At 41.7% G+C, this 16,194-nt stretch overlaps 1 protein-coding gene across 1 annotated transcript in view; it reads left to right on the top strand.

Moving 5' to 3' along the window:
• Positions 1 to 15,551, top strand: part of pdk1 (pyruvate dehydrogenase kinase, isozyme 1) — a 72,327-nt gene extending 56,776 nt beyond the window's left edge. The window contains exons 8-11 of the mRNA XM_028806293.2: positions 1,275 to 1,373; positions 2,562 to 2,672; positions 11,186 to 11,299; positions 14,363 to 15,551. Of these exons, the coding sequence (XP_028662126.1) occupies positions 1,275 to 1,373; positions 2,562 to 2,672; positions 11,186 to 11,299; positions 14,363 to 14,503 (465 nt within the window). The 3' untranslated portion in view covers positions 14,504 to 15,551. The remainder of the gene's footprint in view (positions 1 to 1,274; positions 1,374 to 2,561; positions 2,673 to 11,185; positions 11,300 to 14,362) is intronic.
• The last annotated feature ends 643 nt before the right edge of the window (positions 15,552 to 16,194 follow it).

The raw sequence follows: 16,194 nt of genomic DNA, 5'->3' as shown, positions 1-16,194 counted from the left end.
ACCTCAGAATTCATTGTGCCATCAGCAGTTCCATCATCAGTGAAGAGAAGTGGCTTAGTACCTGTGACAGCCATACCTGCCCAAGCCATAACACCCCCAGCTCCACGTTTAACAGATGAGGTGGTCTGATTTGGATCTCTGGCAGTTCTACATCTCCACACTTTGCTCATGCTATCACTCTGATGAGGTTCATCTTTGTCTCATCTGTCCACAAGACCTTTTCCCAAAATTCTATAGGCTCTTTGAAGTCCTTTTTCACAAACTGTACCTGTCGTCGTCATTACTTTCTGTATCAAGTTCACATGAGGATGCACTTTGCCCCCGTTCTCTGTCCCTTTAAATTGAGAGGAATGTGTTGTGTCACATCGTTAATTGAGAGAGGGTGGTGGAGGTAATTGCCAGCGCTCCGCCATTCAAGGGGTATCAGATAGCCAGAAGAGTGAACTGGGGAGAAACACAAGGCCACAACAAGACTAGCTACGGATTTGTTAAACCCAGGACTGCTCTCGCTCGGCCACTCACTGAGACAGACAGCACTTAGACCTGAGGATCGTCTCCTCTTAGCACCACACTACATAGTCTGGCCTTGATCCAGTGCTCCTATGGTACTACCTCAGGTACGTTGCAACTGACCCCATGTTTTTAGCTGGTGGATATTGACTAAAATATTTTAAAAAAATATAATTTAAATGAAGGTGTTGGACAAGCAAATTGTAGAAACTAATCACAGTCATGAAGATGAATTTTTTTGCCTGTTTTTACCTTTTGTTAGCCTCCTTTTAGAAGCACATGAAGAAGCAAATGTTGGCCTTTTTGTATTATTGTTGGGAGGCCTGATTTGTGGATGAAGTTAAACACTTGGTGAGGCAAGAACATGAAGTGCAACTGCAAAGATCTGCCTGAATTAAGCATATAAATATGTGAATTTCCCATTGGGATTAATAAAGTATCTCTATCTATCTGTCTATCTATCTATAACCCTGGAGTAATGTAGGATGTAAATGGCATCCTTATACAAAACCATCCATACCCCTCTGGTTAGACCTGCTGTTTTACTGACTGTATCACTGCCTGTACCTGCAGTGGGGGCCAATTAGAAAAATTACATCGTTATGTGAACGGGGGCCGCTTTAAAAGACTTCCTATCATTAAGATCTGCATTGAAACTGACAGCATCGGGACCAGGACTTGAAGTTCAGTAGGGCCTTAAAATAAATATTGTGGGGTGGGGGGGGGGTCTTTATCATACTAATTATAAATTGTTTGTTTCCCAGAATGCAATGCGAGCCACCATGGAATATCATGGAGATACATCCAGTTATCCTCCGATCAATGTTCAAGTTGCCCTGGGCAGTGAAGATTTAACAGTAAAGGTACAGAAAATGAACTTCAGCGTTTGACTTTGCTTTTTTTTTTCCCCTCTTTCTTTAATGTGAAGGAGAAATTAAAAATTGTGTTTTGAGTAAAATCATAAAGGACTTTAGAGCAAGTTAATGTTATTTTTTCTTTAACTCCCTTTTTAAGCATTTCAAGTGCCTTATGGTGGTGTGCTTTATGGAAAAACGTTGACTTAATGAAACCAAAACAACCTCCTTGGAATGGAACAGCTAAGGTGCAAGGTGGACGCGTGACGGGGTTGGGCTTTGGACAATCACGTGTGGGGTGTGTTACCGAGTTTGGTCCTGTGGACCCCTTGAGGCTGCAGGTTTTTGTTCCAACCAGCTGCACAGTCCTGCGAGTCTTTTTTGCCTTTTAGCTGATCTCATTGTTTTGTCGGCTGCTCGTTCTTTTCCTATTCAGCATTTCAAAAAAGGAAAGAAGTGTGAGACTTACAAATATTTGTAAATTTCTCATACCCTCGTTTTAAATGTTGAACTCTCTTGTTGTTTTCCTATTCACTCACCTTTTTTGCTGTTTGCTCTTTTAATTGTATGATAAGCAGAGTAGATCTGAGTGCTGAAAGGCTGCAGCGTTCATACCCACTAGTGTACTCTTTAGTAAATAACAATTAAAAAAAAAAAATCAAAACCTCTCAAAAATTGGGAAGAAAAAACACAAAATCCAAGATATAAAGAAACCCTAAATCATCCCCATCTTACCTGCAGAAATTCTTGCTACATCCCAGAATTAATGTTATAATTTCTGCATTGACACCAAAACTTGTGGAAACAGCAGCTTATTTAAATAGGACGAGAGTCCCATTAAAAGCAGAAGCTGGTTGAGATGAAAGCCCGCTGCCTCAGTGAGCCCCCTGGACTGAACTGTGTAAACGTATGGGGGTGACGGCCAAGCGGCTACTGTGTGACAAAGGGCATGTGAGCTTTGCTGACTGGCTAAGAAGTTCTGTCGGTGTCTGCTTGAAGGACGAGGGCCAGCCTCTGAGTTTGACTGGTGCACAGTTTGCACACTACAGACATTTCTGAATCCTTGTTGACTTGGACTTTGAAACTGCCGCCTCAGCAGGTGCTGATTTTGCACGTTTTTACTAAGGCGGTGCCCAGGAGCAACTAAACCAAGCGGCATCCAGTGCCCCGTGGCTAATGTTCCTTTTCTTATTATAGATGAGCGATCGAGGTGGTGGAGTCCCTTTGCGGAAAATCGACAGGCTCTTCACTTACACATATTCTACAGCACCTCTGCCACACATGGAGACGTCTCGTGCCACCCCGCTGGTAAGCATGCCAGTGTACAGTGTGTGGAGTTATTAAAAGGTGCTCTTAAGGTCGAGATCTTTTTTTGGTTTTTCATAAAAACTGACAGATACAGGAAGAGGAGAGGGAAGGCAGAGTAACCCTGTGGAGCAGACATCATGTAGGCCCTCTCTGAGGGTTCTTGCTCCTTGCCCAGGTTTATTGCTATCATCTCTCAGACATGGCGATATTACACCTAACAAAACCAACTCTTGAGAGACAGCAGACAAGCAGGCCTCATGATCTTGACAGTGATTTCACTTTCTACCTCCTGTAAAGTACTGATTTACTAGAGTTGCATAGCAGGGCTGTCACATTCATATCCACACTTCAAATACCGTATGGATTACAGCGTGAATGTGTTTTAAATGTCTCTGATCAGAAACTACCCGTGCAGTTTTTTTTAGGTTGTCTGTGTCTTTTCTAAAATTTAGGTGTTCTGTGTAACCTCAGTTTCACTTGTAGGGCCAGCATGTTGACAGGAGCACTTGTGGAATGATGGGATGTAGGGTATCTATCTGTACCATACAGTGGGTGGCTGGAAATTTGAAAGGGAAAAAAAAGTCATTAAAACATTAGGGCACATTTTGATGAGAACAGGCGCATCGGTTCTGTTCACCCAATCTCTTCAAAATAACATCAAGGTGAGATTTCAAGGTTCCTAAAGTCCTGCTCTCCACCACACCACCTGGGGCCTCATGTATAAACATACACACAAAAATGTTGTGATGCATAAAACCGAAACTTGGCATAAAGCCACACACATTTTCATGGTAGCTCAAACGCTGGCGTACACAAGTTCTCTGCTCACTTTTGCAAACTGGCGGCACCCAGCGTCAATGCAGGGCTTTTGTTCCTGTTTCATTTCCCTTTCTTTTTTAGATCCACATCCCTGACGCAGCTTTATAAATACACTGAAATTAACCGCATATTGTTTATTAGTTTAATGCATCTGATTAATTACAATCTGTAACAATATAATGGTCCACAAAATGGCCAAACTATTCTAAATACCATAGCTGCTTTAGCATTGTTACTCTCACTCACTCGAAGTATTTATATCACTGTATCTGAGTGTGGAATCACAGCTCTACAGCAGCTGATCAGAAAGAGAATTATCGGTATACTGCATCAAGCACACGCTGCCTCAGCCATTTGCTATTTGAACTGCTCTCATGCCTCAAACGCTTCCAAGCCTTTCCTGTACGGACCTCGCAGTTCAGAAACAGTTTCATACCAAGAACTCTAAACGCACTCAATCAGTCCAAGTGCTCCTTGTAGAACTGTTTGTACTTATAAGTACAATCACCTCACTGTAAACTTGCGATACAGTTATAATATTACACAACTTGAGCCACTTTATAAAGCACGTATTTACATATGATGACAATATCATTTTTAAGATGAAATGCAGCTTTACATTATATAGATAAAATTTTACCATTATTTAAATAATCTATATTGTTAATAATTAAACATGGTGCCGCTGCGCTAGCGAGGAGCTGGCGCTCCGTTCACGGATTGTTCCTGTCTTGCACTGTATTCTTGCTGGGGCTGGCACAACCCTGGAAAGACAGATGGATAGAATAATTAAACACGTAGTACGAAGATATTTCGATGTTCTTTAAAAGTTTTGAAGCATCAGAGTTCTAAGCTTACAGATGGCTTAACGTCTATTACTGAGCTGATTGTATGGCGATTGGTTATTTGGAAAAAGAAAAGTAAGGACAGGAATTGAAGTTTAGTACGTTTGAAAGAGACAGTACTGCTGCAATAAATTATTTCATTGATGGCCGCGCACGGCACAGCAAGCATCTTGTGGGAGGCAAGAACAATCTCTGGACGGCGTGCCAGTTTGTCACAATCACTGCGTCACCGTGTTCCCATGTTTAATAACATGCTTTAATTGATATGATGTGAATACTGAAATGATATCAAGCATACATCTCAGTATTTAAATTATTCAGAGAGCTATAATATCACAAATGTAATGGATCCTGTGTCCTGATGGAGGAAGAGAAAGTCCGGAAGCACGTAGTGATTTAAAAAAATAAAAAATCTAATTCAAAACAAAGCATGTAACATGCTACTTTAGTTACGATGGGATTTGAGAAACTAGTAAATTAAACGATTTTAAGATGAAGTTTATGATGTTCTGCTTTAATGACAAAATAAACTACGTGATTAAAGTGGAAATTATGAGATTAAAGTTGACATTTTGAGTTTTTTTCCCCTCACTGTGTCCCTATTTTTTTTTTTTTTCCACTGTACCCTAATAAGCTTTCATATGACACGCCGTTTCATGGCGACTTTGATATCTGACAGCTTCTTTTTTATTTTGGGCACTGTGAGACTTGGAGAAACTTGAAAGCTCAAGTTTCTCCGACACGCTATGTCACTCGATCAACTTCCTTTTGTTGATTATACCACTGTTTAAACCAACAAATAGTATGTTTTTCCTTTGCCTCCACTTGGTATTCCCTGAAATTCTTCTATTTTCCCCCTGTGCTTTTCCCATTGTCTTTTCACTGAACGCTGAGCTTAAGGGCTATTTATATTGATTTGCATATTCAAAGAGGCGTAATTCTGGGAGGAGTTGGAGTGGCAGCAGGCTTGTGAATGTGCGTTACTTTTCACGCTGACCGGGATTTATGGAGCAGAAGAACGTGAAAGTTGGCGTTTGCACCGATTTATGCATCTGGATTTTTTTGTGCGTACGCACATTTCTGCTTTTGTCTGTCCGCCATGTTTTTGTGTGAATTCTACGCACGGTGTTATACATGAGACCCCTGCTCACTTATTCCATGTGTTGGTGGTGGTTTTTGTAAAGAAAACTTTTTAAGAATTGTCTGAAATTTATTTGCCCTTACAGCATTTCTATTTGTGCCCTTCTGGTCTTCTCGATATTTTAAATAACAGTGGAGTACCTTCATACAGTATTTCTAAACACTTCAATCATGGCCCTTGAAGCACGTTTTCATGTAAATACTTCCTTGGCAGAAGCTTGAAAAAGAATGTCACTAAGTCTCTTTATTAGATAAAGTGGGGCAAAGCAAGACTTTGTTCCTCACGGAGGCACTGTGTAGTAAATATCAGTCCGTCAGTGATGGATACTTCATTATTATTTGACCCTTTTTAATCTACATGTATATAAGATTGAACGTCTGTCTGTCTGTTTCCTATAAACTCCTTTGGCCAATCTGACCAGATTTTGCACTGTTACTCTCTAAGAGCCATGATAAGGTGAGCACTGCCACCTGCTGGCTCAGAGTGAATGAAACAGCAGAACAGACTGAAGCCAGCCTAGCAGACAAAATGACCAGAGCTTAACATTATTCACCCAGGCAATGGTGTGTGCTGCTTCTATCTACTGTAATATAAAAAGGAGTATCGTGTGCCATAGACGGTCGGGTAAGGCATGTTGAAGCATGGAAGTGCAGGGTAATGGAAAAAGAGAATCAAAGGGTTGTTGTCTGAACTCCTGCCTTGATAGCTTTTCTTCATAATATAAGTACTATGAACTGTTCATCTTGAACTGAAACAACTCAGCCATGACAGCATTCATCATCCAGTCAGACCTAAAAAGAACACATTGTTGACTCCTGAGCGCAGAGACCTTGCTAGTGAGGCAATGTGGATGAGAGATGGGACAGCTAGCAATAATAACAGGACCACCATTAAAAAAAAAAAAAGCCTTTGTAGAATGGGATAAGGAAAGAATGCAAATAAACCTGGGCAACCCTGGGTACTTCAGCTAGTTATACATCAAATACATTTGACCAGTTAGCAGACCAACAGTATCAATTTATTTCTTGTGTAGCCCAAAGTCATACAAGGAATGCCTCACTGGGCTTTAACAGGCCCTGTTTCTTGACAGCCTTGACTCATTCAGAAGACAAGGGGGAAAAAAAACACAAAACTTCCTATTAGGTTTTATTTGTGGTTGCTGTTATGGGGGGGTTTGGATGGGAGATATCTTTGGCATGGCAATTCAGAGAGAGACCAATCCAGGTAGGTTGAAAAGTGCAGAGCTGACAAACTCCAAATAGGGATCCAAATCTGCAGGCACGGCCCAGGCCAGAGTCGGAGCAGTCCCAAGATGCTTTGTGTCCAAGAGGACTTGATGCAGTTGTCTGGGAGCTGCAGTGTGCGTTTAGTGACAGCGGCTAAGCCATAAGCATGCTGTGCCAGTTTGGCCTAGGTTGTACTCGAGCAACAGAATAAAGTAACCCAAAACAAAGAGCTGTATGTGTGGGGCAGACGTTAATTATCATGGAGCAGTTCAATGTGCAGGATGTTTTCAGCACCAGTGTCATTTATTGAACACACAATTTCTAAACCACACTTAATGACTGCACGTTTTTAATATGGAACATTCACTTCTCAATTACGATTGAAGTGATGGACCTGCGGGGTGGCTCTGCATGCCCACCAGTTGGCTGCTCCATAACTGACATGATATAAACACAGGAGGGGAGAAACTGGCCTACAGCAAGCAACCAACCTCTGAAAAGGATTGGGTGGTTTCCAATAACACCAAATTCTTGTCATCTAAACAATCTGCAAATGAAATGTTAGGTTATATAATAAAAAACATAAATTGAGGGGCGTTACACTTTATGACTGTGTAATGCTCTAGTGAGACCACATCTGGACTACCGTGTGCAGTTATGGTGAACAGTGGCATTTAAAGCTGTGCAGAGGAGAACAAGCCGTTGTACCACAGGACTTGAGGACGGGTCCTACTGTGACAGACTTGGGGAATTAAACCTGTTTAGTCTCGCTCAGAGGGGACGGTGTGGGGACCCTAATCCAGCGCTTCAGAATTCACAAAGGCATCAAAAAAGAAGATCCAGCCAAATTCTTTCAAATAAACAGTGAATCATGTAATCAAAATGACTCAAGCCAGGAAGCACTACTTCATGCAAAGACTTGTGGGAATCTGAACAAACTACCAAGAGAAACCTCGACAACCTTTAAGAAGAATCTGGGACAGCTTAGGTTATAGAAAGAGAAACGAGCTTGATGGACTGAATGGTTTCCTGTTATTTGTCAGAATCAGACTGGACAGATCACTGTCCAGAGATATAAGGGTGGGAACTGCCAGGGGGATGTGACGGCAGCAGTACTCAAGTAAATCACAATATTAATGACTGACTTATTTTAAGCTTAGCATTTTAAGTTTTTTGTTTTACAATTATTCCTTCATCTCAAGCAAATGTATACAGTACCTGCTGATAAATAAACTAAAAAAAAATTCAGCCCACCATGTCAATCTCTGGGGGCACCAGAGTAAATGTGAAACAAAAGCTTTACAACTTACCAAACATTTTCTCAAGTACTACCCCACATCTTGAGACTGCACACATATCGGAGAAGATCATATCCAGTATTGTGTTTTTGGGCCTCCAGCACTTTAATAGAAGCCTGGCTGTCCTTGTTACTTTATTCCCCACCGTTTTCTGTGGCCCTTTAACTGCTTCCCCATTTTATTTTAGAAATCATGTAAGTGCAGTCATACGGTGATAGAAAATCAGGTGCTCAAACTGTACTTTTTTTCCAGTGGAATGAGACAAGTTTAAACCAAGCGCTTGTCCAGCAGTAAAGTCCCCTCACATTTTTATATATAATATTTATTTATTTACCAGTAACTGCACACTGCCCGATAACGTGCAGTGAATACACTTGACTTGACATTTCTAGTTTTCATCCTCATTCTCTGTACGTTTACCATTCGTTTGCTCAGGTTGATACGCTTGTTGTTTCCTGAGCAGCTCTTCTTTTCTCCACCCTAGCGGCCCGCTTCTTCTTTTCTTCTGTCGGCATCTTTTCGCATTAAAACTGATTAAGTCTGCGTTTGTGTTAATTAGTACGTTTTCCTTAATTTTTCACTTAATCTGGTAGTTAAGTCTTAAGTGTGCCTCAAAAATGATTTAAGATATGAAGAGGTAGGGGAAGTGACGGAAAGGTGGTAGGGATGAGAACGGCGCCCGCACACATGCGCCACACGGCCGCCGTGCTGGCCGCTGCCGAGAGTTGATTCTACAATAAAATAAAAAGAGGAATAACCTTGGTGGTCAATCATCACCCTGAAAGCGGATAGTAGACATCACGTAGTGTATGTGTACCAAATTTCAGGTCAATGGTTTGAGAGCTATTTAAAATCCTGGACAGACAAACGGACAGCCATGATAGCATATTATATAAGAAGATAGATAGATAGATATATCCATTACATAAACAAATCAAAGGGATCAAGTCTAGAAAGGATGCTCAAAAACAAACAGTCCAGCTCTCTAATGGCTAACTTAATAACGCAGTTTTTGAGTTTGTCTGTAATGCCAGCATAAAGCCGTCTGCAACTGAAGCAGCTGTCTGTGATTGGATGTAAAAATGAATGGCAGAGGAAGAAAACCAGAAGGATTGATGATGATGATGATGATAATACAGAAAGCTGGGGGAGTGCACTCTGATGATGATGATGGTGTTTCAGGTGGCCACCTTACCTTTGTACTTACGCTGACTTGTGAAGTGGACAGATGTGATGAACAATAATAAATACCTGGGCTATGGTGGCTGACGTTCGGATGCTTTTGTAGATGGAAACTGGAATGTGTGAGGCAATGGAAACGCATCAAGGAGAGCGGCCATGCTTAGGCAGATGGAATATTTGGTCTGCGTGGATGTTAATTAAAATGCAATCACCAGAAAGGGCAAATGCGGAATGTCACCCCTGTCACATTCCATCTTGTGTTAAAGGGAAGCAACCTTTACACATGCAGTATGTACACAGTCATATCTTATTTGTTAAAGTGCAGCTACAAACATTTACAAATTGGATAAAAAAAAACAAAAAATTCATATTTATGTGGCCCCGCTACACTTTGAAGTCAACTTTGAAATCAAATCCTTTGCCTAAAAGCAAAATCAATGTGGCATCCATTCCACTTTAGTGTGTGTTTTTTTTAATGGTTGATCTGGAACTCAAGCAGCCTCCACAGCAAGACCATAGACAGAGTTACAATAACACTGGCACAGTCGACATGTTGTCAAATTTAAGGTGGTGCCATGCGAGGCGTATTCGTGCAGATACTGTATGTACAGTTTGTGTCGAGCTCCCTGACCCTCCTAACACTAACAATGAAAATGAACCCAAACAGTCCACTTGAGCACAGATATCACTCGTCTGAGGAGCACACACACACACACACACACACACACACACACACACACACTCACACTCTCACACACACACACACCTGCCAGTCGCCCTTGTTTCCTTCTCCACACATGAGAAGAGCCAAATGCGCCATCTGTGGGAATTTAGAAGCCACTACAAGTCACTTAAGTATTTAGACTCAGTGGAGTTCTGAGGGAGTGTAATTTAATAATAATATATTTTATTTATTCATAGGCACCTTTCTAAACACTCAAGGACACCGAACAATAGACAAAACACATTAGAAACAAAAGTAGAATACAAAAGTTAAAATCAGACAGTGCGATTGTAATCAAAGAGAAAAAGCAGTCTTAAACAAATGAAGTTTTAAGTTTAGATTTGAAAAGTGAAAATGATTCAATATTTCTAAGCTCAGATGGTAGTGAGTTCCAGAGCTGGGGAGCTCCCCATGGTGGTAAGACGGACGAAGGGGACAGTCAAGTGGATGGAGGAAGAGGATCTGAGGGCGCGGGAGGGAATAGCAACATGGAGGAGGTCAGACAGATATGGAGAGGCGAGGTTGTGGAGAGCCTTAAAAGTTAACAGAAGAATTTTGAATTGAATTCGGAACTGAATTTGGAAGAATCTGCTTTAATATCAATATGGAACTCACATGATTTATTTTCGCCGTATAATAAGGTCAGTGAGTTTTAAACAATATTAAAATGCATCAATAGTTCTATGAACTTTTATTTTTATGTATAAAAAACTATATATGGTGATCTGCTTTGTTTTTCAAGATGACCCATTTTAGCTTTCTTGTCTACAAGTGGAGTTTAGTCCGAGGCCAGTGTGCAGCCTGGTACGTCTGATCACAGTGCTACGGATTCAAAAAAACAAAAATCATGTTTTTGTAACTTCTGCACACGTTATTGCAGTCTAGTTACTCATTCCTTAAAAACACAATTTCACTCTCTGTGTTGCTTAGCGCTGCTCAAATGCTCACGTAGCCTGTGCCCTGACCATTGTGTTGTCACTTCTATACTGGGTATGGGGTCTGAATCAACTGAACTGGATACAAATCCTTCACATTTATCTTCTGAGTTTATTTTTTAAACATTCACCAGCTCAGAGTTTGCTGCCATTTGAGGTATCTGGAGGGGAGGAAAGCATTAACACACACACACACACAGACGTGTGATTTGGAGATGTAGAGACGTGTGTGTGTGTTCTTTACATTGTGGTATTGGCACACACTGAAACAAGCAGTTTGATGAAGGACAGTGTGCTGCATTATGCAAAAGATGCTCAATAACTGTTTTGTGTTTTGTTTTAGGCTGGTTTTGGTTATGGCTTACCCATCTCTCGGTTATATGCAAGATATTTCCAAGGGGACCTCAAGCTGTACTCTTTGGAGGGCTACGGCACTGACGCTGTCATTTATATAAAGGTACTTGCATGTCTTGCTGCGCCTGCCGAGTCGTGAGGATGACATTGGGTCAGTGTGGATTTACTGCACTGCTCGAGTGGCCTGACTGAATTCTCCATCATAGCCCTTCAGCAGCCGAGTCTTTACAAAATGAAAAACACGTCACCTCACCTGATATCACTCTTACAAGCCCATCGATGTGCATCTGACAAGGGGGACAGCTCCCAGTTTTTACCTAAGAAACAAGACTCCGCATTTTGTCAGTCACAGGTAGTAATCCTGACAAGGCAGAAGTGCAGTCAGACCACTTCTAAAGTGAGACCCAATAAAGAAATAAGAACACACCATGTTTGTGCAGAAGTACAGTACACCAGAGGCATGTGATTTGTAAAGGACTTGAGAAAAGTAAACGGGTATTTACAGTATTTCTAAATCTGCAGTGTTACAAGAACTGGCAAATCTTTACTGTAGCAGCAAGGGGACGTTAACTCTGGCAGCCCACCCACATCCAGTCTCTTGGCAGCAGTGGACAAAAGACACCAGCTCATAGCAAAGCTTTCACAGCCAGCTAGCCAGCCGCGTTCAGAGCTGATTTAACACCACCACTTAACCTAAAATGTCTTTGATGTGGGAGGAAAACTGGAGAGCCCAATTAAAAGTCCATATTGATAGTGACCAGGCCAGGATCCAATGTCAATACAGGAGGGTGGCACAACAAGCAACACCCTACGGTGATAACCCTAAAATGTCAAGAGAGTACCATTTTAGTTAGGTACCGTAAAATACATCTACGTCTATTACTTATTTACTCAGACCTCAACAAATGCTTCTTTTAGCCTTAATTACAGTTATGAAGCATCAGGAAACCACTCATTCATGCTGGTCAGATTACTTAGGAATATGAAGGATTCATAGGTCATATAATGAAGTAGGAAATATCAAGAGACACTCATCTCACTTTGACCACCTCTGACTGTTCCACAGTGAAATCATTTTAGTAGGCCACGTTGCACAGGCGTATACCTACTTTACCAATGCATGGTGGGCGTTAGGAAGACCACAAGAAGCCTTTGTTACCCAAGAGTAAATGAGGAATAGATGCATTGCTGCAGTGCCCAAACTAAATTGCCACCAACTGATTAGAAGAAGAAAAAGCTCAGCATCACTGTTGTGTCTCACATAAAAAGACTTTTATATAGGCTGGCATCAGGAAGGTCATCAGACTAGTACAGTACCCCTTACATGAAGAAAGTGGCCACACAGAGCAGTGGCAAGAAAAGTCCTGAATTAGCGTAAGCTCTCCGAATTTTGGTAGTTCGCATGAAATATAATGATACACAAGTACACAATAAACGAGAGTAGCAGTGTTAAATATTTGAAACATTAAAATGTGTGCTTCACTTTAAATGTTCAAATATTCTCAATTGTAATGGACATTTATGGTTTCTCACTCTCTGATCGAGGTCCAGAGAGACACAGACCCATAGTAAAGCATCACAAATGACATCATAATCTTTGTAATCACTGACCTTCAAATAATCTGAAACAAAACTCCATTTGCTTATGTTGGAAATTTGTCATTTTTATCCTTCTGGGAGTGGAACTGAAGCGTTCTAGGAAAACCGGTAAAGAATCAAATATAAAAAATATAACCATATTTGTGATCAGCAACCTGTATAATGACACGCCACGTTGCCTGAATTTCCAATGCCACTTTTATCAAAGTTTTATGAAAAGGAGTCATTTTGACCCCTCGTATCACATTAGGGGTTAAACCCCTGGGCTTGGTCGATGTGGACTGCACAACTTCAAGCCCTACTCATCACTTCTGCTGCAGACAACTGGTAGTTTATTCTTTATTGTAAGGGTGTCATCTCCTGCACAAAGTATGGTCTAAAATGGCCTAAAATAGAACTTCATTTGTCCCCAGGTGGAAATATGGCTTTTTACAGACACTCGCTTGAGATAGATAGATAGATAGATGGGAAAGGCACTATATAATCAGATAGATAGATGGGAAAGGCACTGTATAATCAGATTGATAGATAGGAAAGGCACTGTATAATCGGATAGATGGGAAAGGCATTATATAATTGGGGCGGCACGGTGGCGCAGTGGGTAGCGCTGCTGCCTCGCAGTTGGGACACCTGGGGACCTAGGTTCGATTCCCGGGTCCTCCCTGCGTGGAGTTTGCATGTTCTCCCCGTGTCTGCATGGGTTTCCTCCCACAGTCCAAAGACATGCAGGTTAGGTGGATTGGCGATTCTAAATTGGCCCTAGTGTGTGCTTGGTGTGTGGGTGTGTTTGTGTGTGTGTCCTGCGGTGGGTTGGCACCCTGCCCAGGATTGGTTCCTGCCTTGTGCCCTGTGTTGGCTGGGATTGGCTCCAGCAGACCCCCGTGACCCTGTGTTCGGATTCAGCGGGTTGGGAAATGGATGGATGGATTATATAATTGAAATATAGATAATGTGAAAGGCACTATATAATAGACTGACAGACACACACACCAAAAAGGCTGTAAGGGAAGAAAATTTTAAGAAAATGTCTGAGTTGATAGGCGCAGTGTGGCATTATGCCTTAAAATGAGTGATTTTCGGGAGTGGGATTTCTTGAATTTCTTTCATTATAACACAGCAGGACAAGTGAAAGTGGGAATATCGTATGTGGGGTTGTTCTTGTGCTGGTAAATCAAGAAGCACCAGATATATAAAACTTTCTTGGGGGTCAGAAGTCATTCATATGAACACAGAAGGTTTAGGGAAACTAGCTAACCAGGAAGTAAACTTAGAAAATGGCCTTTAAACCAGTGATGATGATGATGATGATGCTCTGAAAAATTTTTAGCCTGCTATGACTGAATGAACTTAGCTTTAAAACTTGCATAGTGTCCTGTGTATGTAACTCGTTGCAGGGCTGGACACTTCCTCTGCATGTTTAATTTCAGTTTATTAAAAAGCTTCCTTTACCCTTAGGGTCGGCTAATAAAATTGGGTGTAACAAAAGTATTTGTACAAGTTGACTGACAATGCTGCATGCACGTAGGGGACACGCTTTTGCTGCTCAAATTGTTCCATTTCTCTGCAGGCTTTGTCCACTGAATCAATAGAACGGCTCCCTGTCTACAATAAATCAGCTTGGCGACATTACAAGACGAGCCACGAAGCAGACGACTGGTGTATTCCTAGTAAAGAGCCGAAGGACATGACCACCTTCCGGAGTTTCTAGTGGGGAAGTCCTTAACTCCGAGTGATCACCAACACCAAACGGTGGTTTGAAAAGGTGGATGCGAGATCTGTGAGACAACTGAATTGTTCATTTACATCACAAGAATATTCTGTTTTCACCATCCATACCAGCTCGGACGTTAGCCTGGGACTCAGCAAACTGAAGCTCTCGGCTTGGGTGGTAGCACAACTTGTTGGTGAGAGCGGTGCAATATCTACTGCAGCATTTCAGGAAGTGGAATATGAACAGCGCTAGATGGCCTCTTCTGTGGACGAACATTGCTTTGGAAGTCGCCATGGCTCCACGTATTTATTAAATACCTCACGTGCTTGAGCGTACCCTCTCACCAGTTGTATTCAAATGCAGATCACTAAAGTTCCTGATATTCCCAAATTAATTTGCAGATAATTTTTCCAAAAGTAAACAAAGGACTGCAGAACTCAAATGGGAGGCGGTAAGTCAAGATTGAATTTAAAGTGCCAAACTACTTTGGACTGTGTAACGTCTTTTAAATTTGACCTTATGGTCAGTAATCGCTCACCACATGCACATCCAACCCAGTCCACCACTGACGGATTAGCAGGAAGCAGCACACTAAGCACACAAATCAGTGGCCGCTCTGTGGCCATGTAGGCTTTCACTGTTCTCCGAACTGTTCAACTAGATGTGTTTTACTGTGGTGTTGTCGTCATTATGCTGTGCTTCAAAATACTCGATAATGTTGCCGCTTTAAATCAGGTCCAGGTTTGCAAACCTACTTTTTTTTTCAAATCCTGCTAAAAGCAGGGTGTGTCCCCCCCACACCCAAAAACAGATTCTGTAATTCCAACTACAGATTTTGCTAAACCCACTTAATCCAGTTTTGGGGTGCAGGGGGGCTGACCAATGTGAACAAATGGATGATCTCACTGCCTTTTTATTTTTCCTTTTCAAGTATTACTGGACGATATTCATTAGTTGGACGCTAATTTGAAAATAGAACTTTTCTGTATTCTTCACGTGTTTAATGAAATGTTTACCAATAAATATTTTGTTTTATTGCTGATAAGGTGGCACAATATTTGCATTTTTCTCAAATCTAATTTGTTCTTTTTCTTGTTTTTAGTTGCAGAGTGCAGTGTTTGACTTGCTCGCTATTGCCCCGTTTCCTTTACTCCTCCTTCCATCAGATCAGTTTCTGACCTTGAATTTGACGGAGTCCTCATCAGAAGACCACGACTGGCACTCTTTACCTCACGTGTAATTCGCTCGATAACTGCAACTAATAATGGACTACACCCGGGGGTCTGCAGAGTCTGTCCTGGAGGGCCGCAGTGGGCACAGGTTTTTGTTCCACTACGGTTTCTTACGGAGAAATCCCCACTTAAAGGCCATGTCACATCTGATGACTTTTTCCAGTGATTTTCAGTTACAGCCCCCAGTTACATAACCTTCCAGACCACCACTCGCATAGTCTGACATATCCAGCAACTCAGTGGACCCACTAGGTCACAGTTTGATTTTGTCTTTAGTCGAAGGGGCGGGCAGCTCGGTGCACAGGAGAGCTGGTGACCAATGGATGCTCATCTGGAAGTACAATGTATAGAAAGTAGCAAATAAGGAACCCAAAAACAGAAGAGAAGCTCAGCTCTCTGCTGTCTCATGGAAAACAAATAAAAAGGGCAGAGACTATGGCTCTGTTTACAGCACCG

The sequence above is a fragment of the Erpetoichthys calabaricus genome, chromosome 8 (genome assembly GCF_900747795.2).
Source record: "Erpetoichthys calabaricus chromosome 8, fErpCal1.3, whole genome shotgun sequence".
NCBI lineage: Eukaryota > Metazoa > Chordata > Cladistia > Polypteriformes > Polypteridae > Erpetoichthys > Erpetoichthys calabaricus.
This window is presented reverse-complemented; position numbering and strand designations above follow the sequence as displayed.